General features: G+C 45.6%; 1 protein-coding gene across 1 annotated transcript in view; it reads right to left on the reverse strand.

The window, feature by feature from the left end:
• Nucleotides 1-1,611: 1,611 nt before the first annotated feature.
• SLC26A8 (solute carrier family 26 member 8) overlaps nt 1,612-22,662 on the reverse strand; it is a 91,008-nt gene continuing 69,957 nt past the window's right edge. The window contains exons 10-19 of the mRNA XM_036248663.1: nt 20,417-20,494; nt 15,913-16,008; nt 14,682-14,788; nt 14,533-14,602; nt 13,760-13,852; nt 13,548-13,676; nt 9,287-9,655; nt 5,669-5,723; nt 5,387-5,571; nt 1,612-2,025 (exon numbers count right to left, since the gene is read on the reverse strand). Of these exons, the coding sequence (XP_036104556.1) occupies nt 1,612-2,025; nt 5,387-5,571; nt 5,669-5,723; nt 9,287-9,655; nt 13,548-13,676; nt 13,760-13,852; nt 14,533-14,602; nt 14,682-14,788; nt 15,913-16,008; nt 20,417-20,494 (1,596 nt within the window). The remainder of the gene's footprint in view (nt 2,026-5,386; nt 5,572-5,668; nt 5,724-9,286; nt 9,656-13,547; nt 13,677-13,759; nt 13,853-14,532; nt 14,603-14,681; nt 14,789-15,912; nt 16,009-20,416; nt 20,495-22,662) is intronic.

Genomic DNA, 22,662 nt, shown 5'->3' on the forward strand with positions numbered 1-22,662 from the left:
CTCATCTTGTGCCTTCAGCACCGAGGGCAGTGTGTGGCACACAGTAGGAGTTCAATAAACGTGTTGAGTAAGCGTGAATAAATGAAGCTTGTGAATGGGGCCCCCACCTCTTTTAGCATGAAATTTTATCTGATCTGGGGCCAATTATAAAGCTTATCTGAGCCTTGGTTTATGCAGGGATAATGTTCATCTACTCCACGGTTTGGGGTGTTATCTATGTAGCAGGTGCTTAGTAAATGTTTGTAGAACGAGTGAATGCACTTGTTATTTCTGTAATAATAATATATATATATATATATATTTTAATTTATTGTTGACAGTATTACAGATGTCCCGAGACATCTATATTTTAACAAGAATTTCCTTCAGGAGAAATCGAGTACCCAAGCAAGAGGAATTGTGTTTACTGAGTGAGAAATAAAATTCAGAATTCCATGTACCTTTGCCCAAGGGTCTGTATTTCTCTTCCGGTTGTAACAATACTAGATTTTTTAAATGGGAGACAGGGAATTTTTTGAATGGATTGGACCAAATTCATAATAATTGACTTTTCCAATTTCTAAAGGGTGAGTGTCTGTCACAGATTTTATTTTATTTTATTTTATTTAAAGACTTTGTTTTATTGACTTTCAGAGACAGAGGAGGGAAAGGGAGAGAAACATTAATGTGAGAGTGAAACATCAATTGGCTGCCTTGTGCACACCCCCTACAAGGGATCAAGGCCACAACCACCCAGGCATGTGTCCTGACCAGGAATCAAACTGGCAACCTTTTGGTGCACAGGACAACAACCAACCAGTTGAGCCAGGGGTGTCACAGATTTTAACTAAGTTTGGTCCACCAAAAAAGAGTATAGGCTCTGGATTGCAAGCACCTTAAAAACCTATAAGAAAGAAGCAATGGTGAATGTGAATCTGAAGACCAGGGAGAGTTCTAGAGCTAACACTCTCATCAACTGGTACAGCTGCTTGGCCTTGTGAAACACGGGCAGGATAAGACACTGACCTTGGAGATATGGCAAAAGTGCTTTCAGCCTAACAATTTCTTGTCCTACAAGCCTCAGAGGCTGGCCTAGCTTATGCTGCCTATTTCTACCACCAGTGCAGTAAAGATGCATGTGAAATACAAATGCTACCCAGTTTCTCTTTTTCTATCTCATCCCTTCACCATGTCCACCCACTTCTGCTATTTCTCCCACCCATTTCCTTAGCCATTCAGAATAGAGAGAAGGGAGGAAATGCAGGAAGGGTCCAAATGTAACTAATTATATATTTTATTTGAGCCTCTTTGGAGAAAGGAGAACAAGCTGAGAGGAGTAAGTTAGAGATGATCTGATAAAAACCCCAGAGGTGCAGAATTTGTGAAGAAGGATAACCTTCACTAGAATATCTGCTGAAGGTGAAATGAGGTGAGCCTGGAGAGGGAATTCAGAGGTAATTCTTGGTATTGAGCATTGTGCTCTGGAGTGAGATCACACTGCTGCACAAGGAGGGACAGTGCTAGAGGAGTCCCAAAGCAAGGACTGCTGCTTTGTAACTAGTCTCGGGCTCCTGATCAAGTGGACCCCACTCGGGTGGGAGGCTTTGTCAAGGAAATCTGACCCTTCCTCTCCTACGGATCCTCAGTGTCACCTTCCTTAGGTGAATAGGAATTTGTATGTAGAACACCCTTCTTGTCCACTGACCATGTCCTAAGCTGGCTTGGGGAGTTGGAAGACCAATACTTATGAGGAAAAGTCTGAGATCTTGGCCTGTATTTGGGACTAGGCTCAGGCTCAAACTCCAGCTCCAGCTCCGTCTCGGGCTCAGGCTCAGGCTCGGGCTCCGTTTCGGGCTCCAGCTCAGATTCAGGCTCCATCTCGTGATCCAGATCCAGCCCAATCTCTGGTTCCGACTCCGTTACGGGCTCCAAGTCTAGCTCTGACTCTTCCACTACTGCTGGCCTTAGCATCTTGGCGAAGCCAGGACTGACATTTTTGGGGATTTCTAGAAGGCTGCTGCTTATGTTATGTGGTGATTCTGCATCCTGAAACACATATAATTAGATGGGTTAGAATTTCCAATTAAATTTAACTTTTGAATAGTCAAGGAATCTCAGAATACATCAGGACTTGCAGTACCAGAAATCACGAGTTCCTAGCAAAAGAGAAAAAATATTTCTGGCCTAAATCTGTTTCTTATTTCCTTTGCACCCTCCGGTTCCTCAGTTACTCACGATCCTTTAGGCGCAATCAATCCATAAGTCCTGATTTCTCTGAATTTTCTAACTAGCCTGGATTCATGGCCAACCATTTGAACAGCAATGGCCTTGGCAGCCTTCTGAAACACCTCATCCTGCTGGTCTCACTTGCCTTCCAACCCTCAGTGTAACCCTCCGCAGGGCACGAGGGCCCTTGGTGACCTGGCCTCTTGCGTCTTCTTTAGCTTTATCTCCATCTGCAGTCCCCACCCTTCGCTCTAACCATGCAGTTCACTGAAGAAGCCTGACTACTGCTCATGTCGCTCCCTGTGCCTGCCCTGTCCTCCACCCTCTCAGCCACATACACTTACTCATTGTTCCAGGTTCATGTAGAAGATCACTAACCAGGATCTTAGCTTCCTTTGTGTTCCAACTGTACCTCACTCACACCTCTATGATAGTACCAGTAATGTATCGCCTTACGCTCTTACAGATCTGTCTCCCCTGTTAGACTCTAAACTCTTTGAGATAGGGCAGGGCCTGGTTCCTGATATGCCCAGTACCGGGCACTGAGCCTGTCACGTAGATGCCCCGCGGGCTTCGTGAACCGGCCTTGCAGCAGCATTCCACAGCATGAACACCTGTCACCCTTCCTGAAACATTATCTTCTCTTCCACTATATGACACTCTTTCATTTGCCTCCTTCCTTCCTGGTTGCTTCTTCCTGGTCTCTCTGTTGTCTTTTCTACTTCTTCTGGACTTCCGAATGTTGGCATGCCCCAAGGCTTGACCCGGGGCCCTTGTCTTCTCTATCTACACTGTCCCCATAAGCAATTTTATTTAGTCCCATAATTTTTATTATTATCTATGTGCTGATGATTTTTTGGTTATAACCCTTCCCCTGATCTCCTGCTTCATATACCCACTTCCATTCTTGACATCTCCACTTGGATATTTAATAGGCATCTTGAATTTAATGCATGGGAATGGAACATTTTTCTCTCCTAGTCTTCACTAGTTTAAATGCTAGGGAAAAAAATCGATATATTCAATACCAAGTCTTAAGCTCTGATAAACATGTTAGTAAACTAGAAAAGTACCTTTAAAAAACATAGTAAATATAATGTCCGTCTTAAGCCAACTATTACCACCATCCTTAACAGAGAGACATAGAAGCTTTTCTCATTTAACTCAGGAGTATGACCAGACTCACCATTATTACTTAAATCGTTTTGGGAGGTCTAGCTAATGCCATAACATATACTAAAATAAGAATTCTAACAACTGGAAAATAGGAGATTTATATTATTTGGAGAAAATATTTTTTATCTAGAAAACTCAAGAGAATCGACAATGAAAACTTTTTGGACTAGTAAAAGAATTTACAAAATGACCAAATAATTTAATAAAAATCAACAGATTTCCTATATATTTGTAGTTGCCAGTTAGAAAATATAATGAAAAAGATGAATAATTTTAAATGGCAATAAAAATGTAAAAGATAGAATATGAAGTATCTAGGATTTGTCTATATGAAGAAAGCCACAAAATCTTAGTATAAATACAACAGTGAAAAAGACTTCCCATATAGAAAAAATATGCTCAAATCTAGATATGGGGGAAAAAGTTATTCTGGATAAACAGAGGCATATAACCTGTGAGAATTCTCAACAAAAGTAGGGACATACTTGGCAATACATTACTTAGAGAAGGAAAATAGCTAAGCTTGGCTGTCTTTTACTTTATTAAAGTTTCTATAAACACTTATTACTCTGGTAATTCCTTTTTGTCATAAAAAACTCAAACATTATTTAAATTTAGTAAGTCAACAAATCAGGGGTTTAATTAAAAATAATTTCCAGTTATTAGGTGAGATTTTGGTGCCTATCTGTGGTTTAATTTTCTTTTTGGGGGGAAGTCATTAACTTTCATAGATATTGATTTGAAAACACTGAAGTAGACCTAGGCCTTTACTTAATATTAATAAATGGCTAAGCCTGGCCGGTGTGGCTCAGTGGTTGAAAGCTGACCCATGCACCAAGAGGTCGCCAGTTCGATTCCCGGTCAGGGCACATGCCCAGCCAGTCGATATTCTCTCTCATCGATGTTTCTTTCTTTCTTTTTTTTTTAATCCTCACCTGAGGACACTTTTCCATTTTTTATTCAGATAGAGTGGGAGGGAGGAAGAGAAAGAAAGAAACATCAATGTGAAAGGGACACATCGAGTGGCTGCCACCCGCACGACCCGACCAGGGCCGGGGACAAACTGCAACCGAGGTACGTGCCCTTAGCGGGAACCGAACCCGGGTCTCTCCCGACCGCAGGCCGACGCTCTAACCGCTGAGCCAGACCGGCCAGGGCTCTCATCGATGTTTCTATCTCTCTCTCCCTCTGCCTTCCTCTCTCTCTAAAAATCAAAAAGAATTTTTTTTTTTTTAAAAAAAAGACTTAAAATTCTGGCGTGTATATCATTTTTCTTTGCATTTGGTCAAGTTGAGTAAATCATATTATTCACAATGGAAATAATAGCCAAAGTGTTAGCTCTTCACCTCTGTGACTTCATCAGTTTTACTATTCATCTCAAGGGTGGGTGGGATGGATTCTAAAGGCACTGCTAGGGGAGATGTTTAAAATATTTAGTTACTGCCCTGGCCGGTTTGGCTCAGCGGTTAGAGCATCGGGCTGCAGTCCGGAGAGACCCGGGTTCCTTCCTCCTAAGGGCGCGTACCTCGGATGCAGTTTGTCCCTGGCCCTGGTTGGTCATGTGGGTGGCAGCCACTCGAGGTGTCCCTTTCATGTTGATGTTTCTCTCTTTCTTCCTCTCTCTCCCTCCCACTCTATCTGAACAAAAAGTGGAAAAATGTCCTCGGGTGAGGATAAAAAAATAAAAATTAGTTACTGATATGGCACCGGCACTAACCAAGTTTTCTGCAGAAGGGCGTTGAGGCCTCTGCAGGTTGGGTAACCCTCTCTTCAGCTGGGAAAGGGCCATTCAAATGCCGTGGCAATGGGGGAACCTGAGACTCAGGTCCACTGCTATTTACCAACTAATAAGGGAGCATTTCAACATCTCAAAGTCTGGCACGGTCATACTCAAAAACCTTTCCTGGAGGGTGCTCAGCTCTCTCTGGTCAGGTGTCTCCCACTATCACTACTGCCACGTCACTCCCCACCTCACCCCTCACCCTGGTGCTCCACATCATCCAACCTTATCTGTTTCTGAGTACGTTTCCTGTATCACTGTCTCAGATTCGTCCGTGCTTAACTCGGAGGGCTCTTGGAACTTCCTTGACAAGGCAAACAGCACAGCGTCATGGAGGGTGAGGAACAGTTGGGCCTTGGTGATGCCAGCATCAAAGAAGTCATTCCTCTCAAAGGCCCTGACCACCGAAGCTACAAACCAAACCCAGAACACACACAGGGTCAGATACTGGGAGGAGAGCGCCCAGGGTGCAGAACACAGCCCTCTCACAGGGTGAGGCATACTCACAGTCACTCCCTGCAATGAGCACCAGGATGTTGGCGTTGTAGAAGGCATTGCACATCTGCAGGGAGGAAGTAAATCCGTGTTAGGGACCCTCACACTGACTAGGAAAGTGAGCCTTCTAATTGGCTGGGTTGTAAAATCCCTTTGGTTATTCACTTGTCTGGTATAAATATACCTTTATATACAATTTAGCTCTGTAAACATTAAAAAAAAATTTTTTTTTTCTTTATTGATTTTAGAGAGAGAAAGAGAGAGGGAGATAGAGATAGAAACATCAATGAGAGGCATCGATTGGCTGCTTCCTGTGTGCCCCCCTCTGGGGATCAGGCCCACAACCTCAGCATGTGCCCTGACTGGCAATAGAACCAGCAACCTCTTGGTGCATGGGTCAACACTCAACCCCTGAGCCACACCGGCCAGGCTAGCTCTGTAAACATTTGATGCATGCATTTTATGAGTCAGGAAGTGTCTAAGTTGCTGGGAATGCAAAAGAGGATCAGACCATCTCACGTGGGGTGGGGAGTAAGATGGGGGGTTGCTGATGGTTTCAAGGGAAAACAGTTCTTGAAGGGAGAGAATGTCACGTGAGTACAGTGCTAAGACACAGACAGGCACGGGTGTGATGAGAACAGCTCTGTCTTGATATTAGTGCTTGTACAGGAAGAGCACGTGATCCTCTTCTCCCTGGAGTTCACTAAGCAGAGGAGGCCAACCAGGGCCCAGAGATGATCACATGATTTAGTGAGACGTGGAATTCAAGAACCCTGAGGAGGATCATACTCAGAGTTGCTCTGCCCAGTTGCATTGACTTTAGTGAAACATCAGATATTTAGTGGTATCAGATTAATAAGCATCTGATGTTGACCTCAAGTTTACCTCAGCAAAATATGTGCTCTGGGGCAATAAATAAAGTTTAATCCAAAGCAAGTCAATGTTAAACTTAATGCTCTAAGATTGAATAGACAAACCCTGAGCACTAAGTTAAAATATGCAAAACAAACAAACACAAGACCACTAAAATAGATAGACTCTACTACTTTTACTTCCAAGAGGAAAGAAAGTCATTCTTGATCATGTGGTAAATCATAAAGTCATGTGGTAAAGAGCCACAGTGGAATGGACATACTCTAAATGACAAGCAATGGGAGACCGAAACCCCATGAATTAGGAAGAAGCTTACATTGAGTGGTTGTCTCTAGTAAGAACGACTGCTGGGATTTTTCTTATTAAGTTTAACTTTTCAATTATAATATTTGAAATTATTTCTTTCAATATGGCTTATAGAATTACAAAATCAGTGAAGAAACCTATATATATATATTTTTTTTAAATCCCCACTCGAGGATATTTTTCCATTTATCTTTAGATAGAGTGGGAGAGGGAGAGGGAGAGAGAGAGAGAGAAGCATCAATGTGAGATGGGAGAGACACATTGACTGGTTGCCTCCCACATAACCCCAACCAGGGCCAGGGACTGAACTGCAACCGAAGTACACGCCCTTGACTAGAATCAAACCCACAACTTTTCAGTCCACAGGCCAACACTCTAACCTCTGAGCCAAACCAGCCAGGGTGAAAACTATATTTTTAAAGTGTAAAAGTGCACCATGAGCCCTGGAAGTTAGAGTGTCAGCCCATGGACCAAAGAGTCGCAGGTTTGATTCCAGCCAAGGGCATGTACCTCAGTTGTAGTTCATCCCTGGCCCTGGTCAGGGTCGTGTGGGAGGCAACCAATTGATGTGTCTCTCTCACATCAATGTCTCTCTCTCTCCCCACCTCCCTTCCACTCCATCTAAAGATAAATAGAAAAAAAATATCCTTGGGGGAGGATTTAAAAAAAATGGTGCACCATGGATCTGAAGTCTGTAAAGTGAAGGTAGGTGTCTGATGTTGCTTCCACGTTGGGGCTGGGGCAGAAAATCATCAGCATAGTCTGTGGATGGGTCACGCCAAGGACCAAAAGGCAAGAGAGGAGAGGGGCGGGCAGCACAACTGCTTTAAGTTCCAGTGATGGACAGGCCACTTACTAACTGTGAGCCCAGGACTCATAGGGGGAAATATGGCTTGTCTCTCAGGCTGTGTGAGAATTAAATAGGATCACGTATTTAAATGTGCCCAACTCAGTGTGGCATGTAGTAGGCATTTAATGATGTAGGATGAATGAACTCTAAAGCAACGGCACTAGCCTGGAAGAAGAGAACACAGCCCAGAAGGACGACCTAAGATGGAAAAGCCCGAACGACAAGACATTATCGTGTATATTTGAATCTAAAAATGGGGTGGGGAAAAAAGGTCTCATGGATGGGAAGGCCCTGGACTTTAATCTCTTCCATGCTTCTCATTTTACAGATGAGGAAACCAAGACCACAGTCAGGGGGACAGTGAGCAGAAGCCAGGGTGGAGCACACCTCCACAGACCACCCACCAGAGTTCTTCCTGCTTCGAGAAGCTTCCTACTGCCTCGGACCAAAGGGGAGCTGGATCCACTTAAGAGAGAATCCTATTTCTTCAGGAATAAGAAGGTTTGATAATATAGGATCCTAGGATAAAAGATGGACAGTCAGACAAACCACATATCTCAAGACGAGATGGGAACAGTCAGAGCCGGGAAGTGGGTGTTAGGATGCTTAAACCTGAGCCCTTGCCCACAGGGGCAAGAGTGAGATAGAAGGCTGGGAACTGATAAGCTGGCTGAAGAAAAGATACTGTGCTTATGAGACAGTGCACAACGACACCAACGTGGTTAATCGTGCATCTCCACTGTCCATATCGTGTAAGAAAGAGAGACATGAAAACTGTCAGGGAAACCAGAGAGTGGCAGAGAAGCCAGGATGTAGGGACACAACTTTTATTTTTTTTAACTGTTTTTTTTGTTTGTTTGTTTAGACAAAGGAGGGGAGAGAGAGAGAGAAAAAAACATTGACCAGTTGCTTCCTGCATGCACCCTGACCAGGGATCGACCCCACAACCTGGGTATGTGCCCTGACCTGGAATCAAGCCGACACTCTGCTGTACGGGACAACGCTCTAACCATCTCAGCCATACCCGGCCGGGGCCAGGACACAGCTTTTGAGGGAAACATCTTCCCTGCCCTTTTCACCCAGAGATGCAGTCTGTGAAGAGGGAACTGGGGATGATCCTACAGGTACTGGACCAGACAGCCCCAGGCCCCAGGTTTGGGGTGTATTCTCCTCACAATTTCTTCAGATCTGAGTGCCTTTTACCATGCGTAGCTCAGAGCAGCTGCAGAGTGGAGAATTCTTGGTAAGCTTTGTTTTCTGTAGCATTCAGACCTATCCCTTGAAAAGCTCTGCAGCTAAGTCCTAGGGTACACCAGGAGGTGCTATTTCAGTGGTGTTCAGAGTTTCCCATGGTTCATTCCTTGAGCAGTAACATGCCATACTTAGGCAACCAACCCCAGTTCCATAAATCAGAGTTGGTTCATTTTCTATTTATTCTGGTTGACCTTAAACTATCTTTAGTGTCCAAGTTTCTAGTAGCCCAGGGGTCACATAGTAGCTGATCAGTGACTAACAGGATTCAATCAGGGATTGGAGTTGGGGTTGGGGTGGTGGTGGAAGATGGGGATCAGAGCTCTTGTTAAAGCCACCTCCATACATACCTGTCTTAATACGATTGAAGCCCGTGAGTCCACAAAATGCACCATGGAGAAATCCAGGATGATGGTGTGGGTGCTGGGTAGAAGAGATGATTCTGAGCAAGGGATGGCTGATGTGTTCCCGACCTGATTGTCAGAAGCTTCAGCAAGTGGCATGGAGTTGTTTCTAGAGGGGTCCTCAGGGATCCAGGCTTTCTCCACTTCCTCGTAGTCTTGTCCTTGCTTTCTCTGAAGTGTGGCAGACGATGTGTATGGTATTTGTTCACTGGATGAAGGCTGGCTGTTCTGACTGTCCAGACGTGTGCAGCGGACCAGGTTAACGGAGGATGCCTTGTGGTTCTGCTTATTCTCATATCGCTCTGTGTACACAACCTGGGGCCAGGATCAGAGGGAGACCGCGGTAAGACTCAAGGGCTGGCAGTGCTTGCAACTATGCTTGGTCTGTCTACACCCTCACTTCTCTTCCCCTTGGGACACTCCACAGACGAGGCTCTGTACATCTTTTACCCGGGTCTCTCATCTCACTTCAGTTCATGACTGAAGAAAACAAACATTCACCATTCCTTATCCTCACAACTCACAGGCTTCCCCTCCCAACTTCCCCCCATGCATCAGTGCCGTTACTCTGGTCCCAGGGAGCCAGACTTAAAATCGTCTGGGATTTATTCCTTCCCCTCCTCCCTGGGTTCCAACTGGCCTCCAGAGCCTTCTAATGCTTTTAAGTGTTTCTTCCATCGGTCCCCTTTCTCAGCACCGCCTTCTCTCACCCGTGAAATGGTCGTCTGCCAGACTTTCTTAAGAAGACAAGCATTGCCCTGGCCGGTTTGGCTCAGCGGTTAGAGCATCGGCCCGTGGACCAGAGAGTCCCAGGTTCGGTTCCCGCTAAGGGCATGTACCTCGGTTGCAGTTTGTCCCTGGCTCTGGTTGGGGTCATGTGGGTGGCGACCACTCGATGTGTCTCTCTCACATCGATGCTTCTCTCTCTCTCTCTTCCTCCCGTTCTCCCTCCGGCTCTATCTAAAGATTAATGCAAAAAATAAAAAGACAAGCATTACTTGACCAGGGCTGTCTTTACCTCTCACCCTCTCCTCCTGGAGGCCGCCTGCCACAGCCTGAGGACACTCGCAAGCTCCAGGAACGCAATGGCCACGCCGGGGCTTCAGCCACCGGGTCCACTTTCTACTTGGGGAATGGGCACGTGTCCATTTAAAGGTTAAATAGCAACATATATGGACAAGAACTATAAGGCCCATGGAAAAATGGAAAGAATTCACATGCTAGAGTGGTATCACTTGGGGTGATGTTTCTTTAAAAATATTGTTCTAGCCCTGGCTGGTTTGGCTCAGCGGTTGGAGCGTCGGCCTGTGGTCCAGAGAGACCCGGGTTCGGTGTCCGCTAAGGGCATGTACCTCGGTTACAGTTTGTCCCCGGCCCTGGTTGGGTCGTGTGGGAGGCAGCCACTTGATGTGTCCCTTTCATGTCAATGTTTCTCTCTCTCTCTCTCTCTCTTCCTCTCCCCACCCTCACCCCCACTCTATTTGAAACAAAAAAGGAAAGGTGTCCTTGGGTGAGGAAAAAAAATATTGTTCTAATAATGTTGCTTGTAAAATAAAGTTTAAAAAACTGTAAAGATACAAAGTATATAAGGTAGTGAATATTCTATAGCAAAAAAAGTGGTGTGGATAGATAATATTTCCAAGGAGAGAGGTGTTTCCCAAGGCCGGAAGGTCACTGAGGCCAGGCCTTTGGGGGGCAGCTGTGGACTGGCCCAGAGGTGGGAGACTTAACATCCTCGGGTAGAGAAAACCTCTATGAGCCTTCTCTTCCTCTCCTTCATCTACCCTATACTCCTGTCCTTCCGGAGCTTTCGTAATCCACTCACACTATGCCTGCCTGAACTTCCTCTCCAGACCCAGCCTCTTACCCTGAGGACCCCACACTGCCCCCCACCTCAGGGTCTCTGCACAAGCCTATCCATCGACCGCAGTCCTCTTGGCTCCTACCTGACAGAGATCCAAACTTCTCTCTCCTGCCCGCTCAAGTCCATAAACTACCATGACGTTTCCCTGACTTTTTGAGCTCACTTTTTGAGTCTCTGTTTACCTGAAGTCTTAGAGTTGTTAGAATCTAAACACACAATTTGGAACATAACCATATATTCTCCAGTGTGGTTTACTATTCTATATCATCATTTTTAAGATGCATCACTACTTTTTGTATTCTCAAGAAAAAAATACTGCAAACGAAACTAGGACACGTCATCAGTTACACAATGCATCCACATTTCAGAGAAGTGAAAAATGTCTGTCTTAGGATTGATAAAATACAGTGATAGCCTTGTATGTCACATTAATAGAGTCGTCTCCTTAGTTTGATTTAAATCTCCATCAAGTGCTTCAAAATAATCCTGTGATTTTGGGGGAGTGTAGATGGGTGGGATTATAGATGAAACAAGATTGGCCGTTAGTTGATAAATCTTAAGGTAGATGGTGGGTGCACAGAGGTTCATTATAGTTGTCTACTTTTGTATATGTTCAAAATTTTCTCTGAAAAAACATTTATTTATTTATTTATTTTTGCTACAGATGTTTTTCCCTTTCCCCCCATTGACACCCTCCTCACCACTCCCCCTCCACCTTGACAGTATTGTTGTCTGTGTCCATTGATAACATGAAAAAACATTTTCTTAAAAGAACAACCTGGCCTGGTTGGTGTGGCTCAGTGGTTGAGGGTCCACCCATGCACCAAGAGGTTGCTAGTTCGATTTCCGGTCTCAGCACATGCCCAGCTTGTGTGCCATGTCTCCAGTGGGCGGCATGCAGGAGGCGGCCAATTGATGTTCTCTTGCATCGATGTTTCTCTCTCTCCCTCTCCCTTCTTCTCTCTCTAAAATCAATAAAGAAAAAAGAGAAAGGAAAGAAAAGAACAACCTCGATGAACCTTGACATTATGCTAAGTGAAATACTCCAGTCACAAAAAGACAAACACTGGAAGAGGTGCCTGGTGACTCAAATTCGCAGAAACAGAAAACAGAATGGTGGTTGCAGGGACTGGGGGAGGGTATGGGAACTGTTACTTAATAGGGACTGAGTTCCAGTTTCCAAGATAAAACATTTCCAGATATAGATGGTAGTGATGATTGTACAACAGCGTGAATATGTTTAACACTACTATACATTTAAAAATGGTTAAGATGATAAATTTTATGTTATGTATTTTCTACCACAATAAAAAAAGAAAAAGAAAAAGAACTGCCTGAAGCCAGAGACCCTTAACAATTCTTTTCCCTTTTTCATAGTGTCATAGTTCTGGGCACATAGTAGGAGCTCAGTAAATACCAGATGATTCTCTTCTACTCTCAAGTGTATTTGCTGATGTCCTCTATAACACTCAGTGCAGTGTGGATATAACATAAAAATTAGATATAGGGTTAGTTCTGTCCTCTTGACAAAAGGTTGGTATTTTCAGGGAGCTTAGTAGAACCTACGTTCCTTAGAGTATATGGCAACCAGAGTGGGTCCTGGTGTTTGCAGGGGCCTGCATGAGGAGGGGGACAGGAGGTGCTTGTGTGTAGGCACAAATCTCTCTCTGTGTGTGTGTGTGTGTATGCGCATGTGTGTGTAGATAGAGCTGCCCCTCCCATGTGTGGGTGTAAACTGGGTAAAAGTCCTTACAGCTAGAAATGAGCAGCTCTGCTCTGTGGAAAGGGAACATTTAGATCAAGTCTTGAGTTGGAAATAATGAACACTTTCTTCATCAGCTGAAATAACCTTCAGATGCTGTAAAATCCCTATCTGTCCTGTCTGCCCCTTACTGCCCATTGTCACTGCCTTGGTCACAGGCAGACAGCGGGAGACCTGGCAGACTCTTGAGAGCTCCAGCCACCTTGATCCTGCCCTAGTTGAAATGACAAGACAATCTTTAAGTCCCTTATTTTCAGAAATCTAAAGGCAGGCAGCTAAAGGGAAATAGGCACAGTCAGGGAATTACTCTCTGTGCTCAGGTGATTCTCTAACTTTTGAGTTGGGACTCGAGAGTCACCATCTCTTCCTACCAACTTTCAGGTCAAGATCTGATCCTCAGAGGGGAACCCGTGTCGTCATTTCTTAGTAGAAATCTTTCATTTCCAGTGACCTGTGGTCCATCTAAGAGTAAAAATCCCTGAGGGGGTTTTGGTTTCCTTTTCTTTTCTTAAAACAACAACTCACTGCTCATGCACTTTGTAAAGCATCGAGGAAAATGCAGAAAAGAAGAAGTTTCTAACCCTGGGCGGTGGCTCCAGTTCATCACAGTTGCAGAAACACAGGCAAATCTTTCCTTCCCTCGAGGCGTCTCTGTCACCAAACAGTCTGTACATTTCTTCTTCTTTGAGAGGCACCCTGATCATGTCAACCTGAAAGGCACAGGAGAGCTCACCCAGGGGAGCCGGGAGGAGGGCCCCTTGGGGAGGGCGGGGCGCAGGTGGACTCTGCTCACCTCCTGCAGCAGCTTGCGTTTCAGGCGATACACGTTCACGAAGGTGATGGAGCTGCAGCACTGGAAGATCTTCACTCCCGGGATGGTGATGATCTGCAAGACAGGCAGCAAGTTCGGAGAAACTTCTCAGCTCTTCCGGGAGTGAGGACAAACCTTTAGCACCTCCTGGAGACTAGTCCTTCTTATAAGAGGCAAGAACCAGCGAGGTCCTTCCTCCCGTTTTCACCCCTTGCTTTTCCTGCGGTCTTCTCTTGCCCCTCCCCATTTCCTCAGTCCTCTCTTTTGGCCTTCCACCCCCTAAAGTACATTTTATTTATTTATTTTTATCCTCACCCGAGGACATTCCTCCATTTTTGTTCAGACAGAGTGGGAGGGAGAGAGAGAGAGAAACATCGATGTGAAAGGGGCATATCGAGTGGCTGCCTCCTGCACGACCCAACCAGGGTGGGGGATGAATCGCAACCGAGGTATGTGCCCTTGACTGGAATTCAACGCTTGACTCATTGGTCTGTGGGCCGACACCCCAGCAGCCGAGCCAAACCAGCCAGGGCCCTAAAGTACATTTTAAAATGACCCTTGACTGGCTGCAGGACTCTAGGATTTGCCTGCCCCTTTAGGTTCCCACCTCGACCATTGGGCACCTCTCTCCCTGCCTTTGAGCGTGTCCGTGCCGCAGCAAAGCAACAGCAAAGGGATTTTGTAGAAAAATTAAGCAGCAGACCCGGTCCACCCCATCCTTTGGGCAAAGAAGTGGGACTGCTTTGGATTCTTACCTCCCGATAGTCATTGCAGCTTCTGTAAATGTTGGTGTTGGGGATCTGACCCAGGAGGAGAATATTAGTTCTGAAAGGAAACGCATTTGCCTTTAGGCCACAGCTGCCTCACCTGCCCAGCTAAGCCCGTGTTACCTGAGAGTAAGTACCTGTGTGACTGGACGGTGATCATGAAGAAGGCAAAAGCTATCGAAACAAGTAGTCCGATGTCCAGTCCCAGGAAAATTGCAGAACTGAATGTCACCATCCAAATAATCTTATGGAAAAAGGGGAAAGGGAGACCATGGCAACAAGCAGAGTGGAGAAAATCCGTTCTATTCCCCAGCTCCCCCTCACCGTTTCCCGCCAACACCTGGGATTTAGAGGACGGGCCCACAGCCGCGCGACCGATGCCACCACCCATGGCTGGCCCAAGGCTGCCGAGCAGTTCTATACGCCTCCTCGGTCATTTCTCTCTCTAATACTCTCTTGAAACTTGTTTCCTCACATGCAAAGTAGGGGTAGTAATAGCTACTTGAGAGGCTTTGTAGGAATTAGAAATGCCATTAGAAATGCTTTGTAAAGCAACCCAGCACTCCCACCAAATGGCAGACCTATAATAGTGATTGCAAACCTCTAACCTCCCTTTCAAGCCCTTCTCCGTCACTCTCAGCAGGTGACTTGACTCGAACCTCCACTGAGAAGATAGGCTGAAACTTCCCCAATGTTTGTTCCCAGCCACTTGTCAGCCAGTGTCTGCACTTGACTTCGCACACACACACACACACACACACACACACACACACGCGCACACGCGGTCCTGTGGGAAGGGCTCTCTCTCCTCCGACAGACAGGACAGACAGCCGGAAGCTCTGCCTGTGCCCTGGGCCACATACCCCCTTAGCTCCTCAGGGACCTGAATCCAAAAGTCATCCCCTTTTGCATCTCTTTGCCTCTACTGGGTCCTTCTTCTCTCATCGTATTACCCACCCCCATCTTTTATTTCTTGCTGTTTCCCCTTCCTGTGCCCCAGCTCTCTGCTCCCGAGAGAAGGAGAGTGATCTATCAGTTGCTCTGGTAGGACACCACCTTCTCTTATTAGGATTTGTGCCTCTGGGTTAAAAGTCACTCAAATATGCAATGCATGACGGACCCTTTATACTAAATTTGTGTGTAACTAAAGCCACTTCACCAATCCCTTCTAATTTAGTTTTGCGTAGTTGGAGTGAGGTCTCAGTATTTCTATGCACCAACCACTCTGACTCCCTGGGCAAAGCAGACGTAGAGAACTAGGTGTCAGCGTTGCTAGTGTCCTTCGCGGTGATGCCTTTTGTTCGTTCTTTCCCTCTGTCCAACCTTCCCCTCCCTCCGCCCCACCTCGGCCAGTACAGCAACACTCACACAGTCGTACTGGTTCTGCCTCCACAGACTGGGTAGGTAGTAAATGTTTTCAAGGTAGGGTATGACGTTGCTCACAATAATGCCCGCCAGCACGGCCTGTGGGGAAAAAAGAAAGCCGGCTTCATTTTCCCTTCGGGGGTCAAATCCCAAATCTTCACAAAGTAACCGCAAAACGTTAGCCTTGTCAGTCACAGATATTAGGCATTGATATTTCACAAAAATACCACATCTGTGCGTCAACTCATTGTCTCATCAAGTAAGTATTCTCCACATTTTTCTCTGCTCTCCTCCGTTATTTGTCAAACACATAAGCCAAGGCCCGGCCACGGCCACGGCCTGACCGCTTCAGCAGGAAAGCTGACAACAGGCCCCTGAGATCCAGGCAGTGGGAAGAAGAGTAGCCAGAGCTCGTAGTCCTGTGTTGGTACTGTTGCTTTTGGAGTATGGGACAGGACTCTCGGGGGCTGGCAGCTTTGGCTACTGGACATCTATGTCACTACGTTGCCTAGAACCATTGTCAGATGAGATGACAAAGTAAGGGAACCTCCATCCACAGGAACTCTAAAATTTCATCTGGGCTTTTGCTCAAGTCTAATCACGGTACACTATGATTATTTCAACAATGCGATACCACTTTTTTGGTCCGTCAAATCAAATTAGCAAATTGAAAACACCCCATATGTATGGTTGTTGAGTATAAAAGGGTGTGGTCTTTTTGGAAAATAATTCAGCAAAATATCAAGCTATACTGATATGTGTTCACACAGAAATTTTGTTTACTTTTTTTTTTAGTCCTCATCCAAGGATATTTTTTCCATTGATATTTAGATAGAGTGGGAGGGAGGATAGAAGAGGGGGAGAGAGAGAGAGAGAGAGAAACATTGATGCTAGAGACACATCAATTGGTTGCCTCCTGCATGACCCTGACCGCAATCGGGGATCTAACCTGCAACCCAGGTACGTGCCCTTGACTGGGAATCGAACCCGCGACTCTTTGGTCTGCCGGTCGGTGCTCCAACCACTGAGCCAAACCAGCCAGGGCAGAAATTTTGTTTACTTTTAGAAATCTGTCATAAATATAGAAAAGGGTAGATATACAAAATTACTCACTGTTGTGTTATTTATAATAAGAAAAATTCAGGCAACCTAATTTTCTAGTAAGAAGAGAACTAAATAAGTTATAGTATGAGGTATCATGCTATATATTAAATACAAACAAGAATACAAAGTTGTTTGTGCAGTTAGGTTAAAACTGTGCAAAGTAATATCCATTCACAGAAAATAATATTGATCAGAGATATGCCAAAATGTTAACAGTAGTTCATTTGTAAATGTGGATGACATTTTTATCTATTATGAATTTTCCAAAGTTTAAAAAAATAAGCATGTCTCCTTTTTTTTTTTTACATTTTTTTATTTTTATTTTTATTTTTATCCTCACCCGAGGACACCCTTCCATTCCTTGTTCAGATAGAGCAGGAGGGAGAGAGAAAGAGAGAGAAACATCGACGTGAAAGGGACACATCGAGTGGCTGCCACCCGCACGACCAACCAGGGCCGGGGACAAACTGCAACCGAGGTACATGCCCTTAGCGGGAACCGAACCCGGGTCTCTCCGGACCGCAGGCCGACGCTCTAACCGCTGAGCCAAACCGGCCAGGGCAAGCATGTCTACTTTTCTAACGGAAAGAAAATGTCTTAAATATGAGAAAATGAAAATCTATACTCATAGGACGTAAAAATCACCAGGGCCCTCAAGTAGAACTAACCTACTTTAAGAAACATTTTCTTGTGTTCACGAAGTCCCTGCATTGGCTTAACATTTCTCATCATCCTTTTCCTCATCATCCTCTCCTCTCTCTACTCTGCCTGGGAATCAGAAGTGGTCCCACCTCCTGGAATGGAGGTCCAGCCGCTGGTTTTCTGAGGTTACTCAGTGAGCAGTTGGACTCAACAGTAGAGGAGGGAAGAGCAAAGGTGAAGTTAGCAGAAATTACTTTTTCCCCATCTTGATTTTTTTTCCAGTCAGGAATCTCCAAATTTTCTCTAGGGAGACGTGGTGGGAAGGAAAAGAATCTCAACTTTGTAGGGTTTTTGCAAGATTTTTGGCATTTATCTCCAGATAGAGCAGGAAGGAGAGAGGGAGAAAGAGAGAGAGAAACATCGATGTGAGAGAGACATATAGACTGGCTGCCACCTACACAACCCCATGGGGCCAGGGACAAACTGCAACCAAGGCACGTGCCCTTAGCGGGAACCGAACCCAGGGCTCTCTGGTCCGTGGGCCGACGCTCTAACCGCGGAGCCAAACCGGCCAGGGAAAAACATGTATTTTCATTAACAAATAGACAATAAAAAATTTACCTTTCTGAATATTAAGGTTCGACATGCTCATGTGTAAAGAAGAATTAATCTTATATATAATTTCCATCATCCAAGAGATCACCGTTGTTAACATTTTGGTATGCTCTATATCTATGTTTTCACACAATTAGAAGCAATATTGAATATGCTATTTTGTGTCATGTTTTAAAAATTTTTTTGTGTTGGTCTCCTTGTTAACTAATTGAGATCCTAGCCAGGATGCTCCAACAATTCTTCCAATAAGGATTTTGCAACAAATTATTCATAGTCTTTGAAGGAAGAAAGGGATCTTTCATACTCATAGAGCCCGCTGTCTAGTATTCAGATACTCTACTACTGATCAGATGTATCCACATTTTCTCACCCAAAGCAGGGGCTGTTCTGTCTCTGACGTGTTTACAGTAAAGGAGTGCTACCCACTTTAATCACTGGCCTCCAGTGAATTCTGACAGATTTTTATGTTTGGAATTTTAAGAAAGTCTGATCCTGCCCTGGCCGGTTTGGCTCAAGGGTTAGAGCATTGGCCTGTGGTTCAGAGACCGGGTTCGGTTCCCGGTTCCCGTTAAGGGCACGTACCTTGGTTGCAGTTTGTCCCCGGCCATGGTGGTCGTGCGGGAGGCAGCCACTCGATGTGTCCCTTTCATGTCAATGTTTCTCTCTCTCTTTCTTCCTCTCTCTCCCTCCCACTCCATCTGAACAAAAAATGGAAAAATGTCCTCGAGTGAGGATTAAAAAAAAAAAAAGTCTGATCCTTCTAGCTATAAAGAAAAAAATGTCACTGTTCAAAGTAAATTAGTGAGTGGCTTTGCTAAAATAGATTCCAAGAGTGATCGCACCAAAGGTGCTATACACACTAAATTCTGGAGACGACTTCTATTGGGAATCGGGAGGACAGCTTGTGTGATAAACACAAGCTTAATCCCACCCCCCAGGCGTGGATTCCATGGCTGGGGTCCAAGATCCCCGAATCCCAAGAGCAGAAGGCAGTAACGGCCTCGAGGTGGGCCTGCTCTGCGGCAACCCGATATTCACCAGGGGCAATGGCCATGTTCAAAAGAGTGGGTTACCGTTTACAACGGCTCCAGCTTCAGGGACTGCCACCTCCGTGTGTGACCAAGCTGCAACACCAGGAATGAAACCTCCTCCCATCATCCTTAGTACCATCTAAAAATGGCTCACCTGTTGGAGCTTTAGCCTCTGACTTGAAGGGTCGTGGGTTTGATTCTGGTCAAGGGCATGTACCTGGGTTGCAGGTTTGATACCTGACCCCAGTCAGGGTCGTGCGGGAGGCAGCCAATCAATGTGTCTCTCACAGCATTGATCTCTCTCCCTCCCTCCCTCCCTCCCTTCCACTCTCTCTGAAAATCAATGGAAAAATATCCTCCGGTGAGGATTAACAAAAAAATAAATAAATAAAAATAAAAATGGCTACAGAGAACATTAAAAAAATTTTAAAGGAAATTATGGTCACTGAGCATTGATCTCTATTGTTACTTAAAACAAGTTGATTAGAGCCAGTGATTAATGCACCTGGAATCTCGCAATGCCAGGTGGTCAGTCAGTCTCACACAAAGGGAAGAAATGGCACATAAGTATTTAGGAGCATCCTAGCTGAACACAGTTATAACTCAACTTTTGGACCCTGCCATTTAATATTGTAAACTAACCAGAGACAGTGTGGAAGCGAGAGAGGGATGGGTTCACGCACATGCAAAACAAGGCCTTCTGGAAGCGGCTTAGGAAGCCAGATGGCATGAATGCACAGTTTCTAAGCCTGTGTCGGTAATGGGCGTTCTGGCATCTGAGGTCTATTTTGGTCATCTCTAGCTGGATCCTTACTTGTAAAGCTCACTTTAGTTTAGAGCATAAGCAATTAAAAGAAGGTTACTGAGAATAATAACAATAATGACTAATGTTTCTTGAGTGCTTGTTATTAGCTCGACCCTCTTCTCTATTATATACAATATCTTATTTAGCTCCATCCTGAGAGGTAGATGTTGTTATTGTAAAGGAAAGGGACTAGAGAGCGGCTGGGGCAGCCTGTGGGGACATGCTGAGGACAGTTCTGCGGAGATACCCGCCAAGATGCAATCTGGACACCTGGTTTTCTGGGCTCGGTTATTCGATCAGCTCCACTTACATTTGGCAGTTTGTAGAAGAAGGGTCCCACCTTCACCATCAGGAGCAGCATCACACCTGCTCCTACCAGAGATGCAAACTGAGGAGAGAGAGGCGGTTGGAGAGAGACCATCAGGAGCGTACTGGGCCCTGCCAGCAGCGGAGACCTTCCGCTCGGTGAGAAGCACGTCAGGTTTTCTTGGGAGGAGTTGAGTGTAACCATCCAGCATGCATGCGTTTCTGCCGAGCTGACATTGTCAGGTCTTGTCAAAGTGCTAAACGCACGCTAGTACTAGCACACACCGTGGAGCGAACGCAGGACTGGAAGCTTCCCCGTTGTCCCGGGTCTTTGAAACTTCACTGCCATAGCTTTTTGCCATGAACCTGCAGCTCCTGAAACCCGGCGTGCATTCCCTCCTGGCTTTAACCTCTCCTTGAACAGTTTAGAAAATTCCCTCGTAGAATCATCACTGTCAGCCCTGAAATCCCAACCATTCCACTTCCCACATCAATAAAAACCCACCCCTCACCCCTGGAACGTGGGACAAGGCAAGGAGGCCAGTCCTTGGAAGCAGAGAAAAGGAAAGGAACCCACTTGGGGAGAACAGGGAAACACAGTGCTCAGGGCTGCATAAGCGGGAAGATGGAGTGTGGACAGTCCCAGTGGCCACAAGCCCGGGGCTCTTCACATCCCCTCTGTCAAGGGCCTGCCAACACCTCAGGCCCAGGTCACGGCTGGAAGGGCTGATTGGTTTTGCCGCAACCAGTGAAGGCAAGTGGGTTCTAGACAGGGAAAAATTAAAGAGAAATGCAGACATATATACACAGCTTCTTATTCTATGCCAGGCAAAAAATAAATAAAGCTGCCCTTGGTGGCAGGTCATGTCTGAGAGGTTCTGAGCCAGAGCCCCAGCTTCTCTGTCATCCAAAGGAATGCCAAAGAAGTAGAGGTGTTCTCAGAGAGATCGGAAGTCCCCCCAGAGAAGGGGTGGAGAGGGCACCACTGCTGTGCGACAGGGAAGCTAAACCAGTCTCAGAGGCCTTTGTCCAGGTCAGAAACTCCACATGGAGGCTGGGCAGCTCCGGTGTGTAGGGCCAGGGCTAGCAACAACATTCTCTGCTTGAACCAGGGGTTTGCACTGGGCAAGTCAGAGTCTCAGGGAAGGGTTTACCAGCATCCCCAGACACCTACTCCCAGGAGGGGTCCCTGCACCGCAGAGAGAGACGTCATTGGTAAGGGAGTGTGCTGCGTGGGAGAACAATGCCGTGGCAGAGAAGTCTGGGAGCCATGGGCTGCTTTGAGGCAGGCGCTCTGTCCAGCAGGCGCTCTGTCCAGCAGGTGCTCTGTCCAGCAGGTGCTCTGTCCAGCAGGCACAGGCAACTCCCAGGCTGAACTGAAGCCCTTCTGCCTTCCCTCCATCTATACACATCTAACCCTCCTTTAAAAATCCATGGACTTCCTCCATCATTCTCCTTCTTGCAATATTTATGGCACTTTTTATTTATTGTACGTATTCTGCATTTAGTTTCACTTGCACTGTGATTTAGTTTTTCCCAACTGTGTTCGTCTTTTCTCCCCAAACCTATGTTATGCTTGTATACTGAATCGACAACATGTGTTGTCATAAGTTACTGGGAACTAAAGTCTGGAATTGCCATTTCCATTTCTTCTTATCATAAAACCCTCTCATGTGACTTCAAAGTATTTTTGCTCTTGCATCGAACATCCTTCTTTTTAACATAACCCAGCTTCCTTTTTTCATTAAAGAGTGGACAGGGCTGCTCCTTAAAGCCAGCGTGACCGTGACCACGAGGCTCAGTCCACAGGCTGATAGGCTATGGTGTTCCTCTAGCCCTGCGCTCCTGCCCCTGCCTGATCTTTTGAATTTTATTAAATTTCACCTTATATTTCACCAGTTTTAGCCATGGACTGTGACACTTTATCTTCCCCCATTAAAATTTAGTGTCGATTCTTCTGACACTTGTTTCTGATCTGAAGAGAGTCTGACCTAGATAATTTTCTCTTATACATGGTAGAATGGCCACAAATTCCATAGGGTCATCTAACAAAGCCCTGGTTCTTCATCGTGAAAGCCCCTTGCCCTTTAGGGAGCCAGGAAAGTCTCTAGTTTGGCTGCCAGGATAGAGTTGAATAATTGCTTTCCTGCGCTAGGACTGAAAATATATCTCCCATAGAAAACAATATTAATAAGTGATAGTTAGTTTACCTGAAATATTATCTTTTAGGTATGTTACATGGAAAATGGG

Source organism: Molossus molossus, unplaced genomic scaffold, assembly GCF_014108415.1.
Source record: "Molossus molossus isolate mMolMol1 unplaced genomic scaffold, mMolMol1.p scaffold_m16_p_8, whole genome shotgun sequence".
Lineage (NCBI taxonomy): Eukaryota > Metazoa > Chordata > Mammalia > Chiroptera > Molossidae > Molossus > Molossus molossus.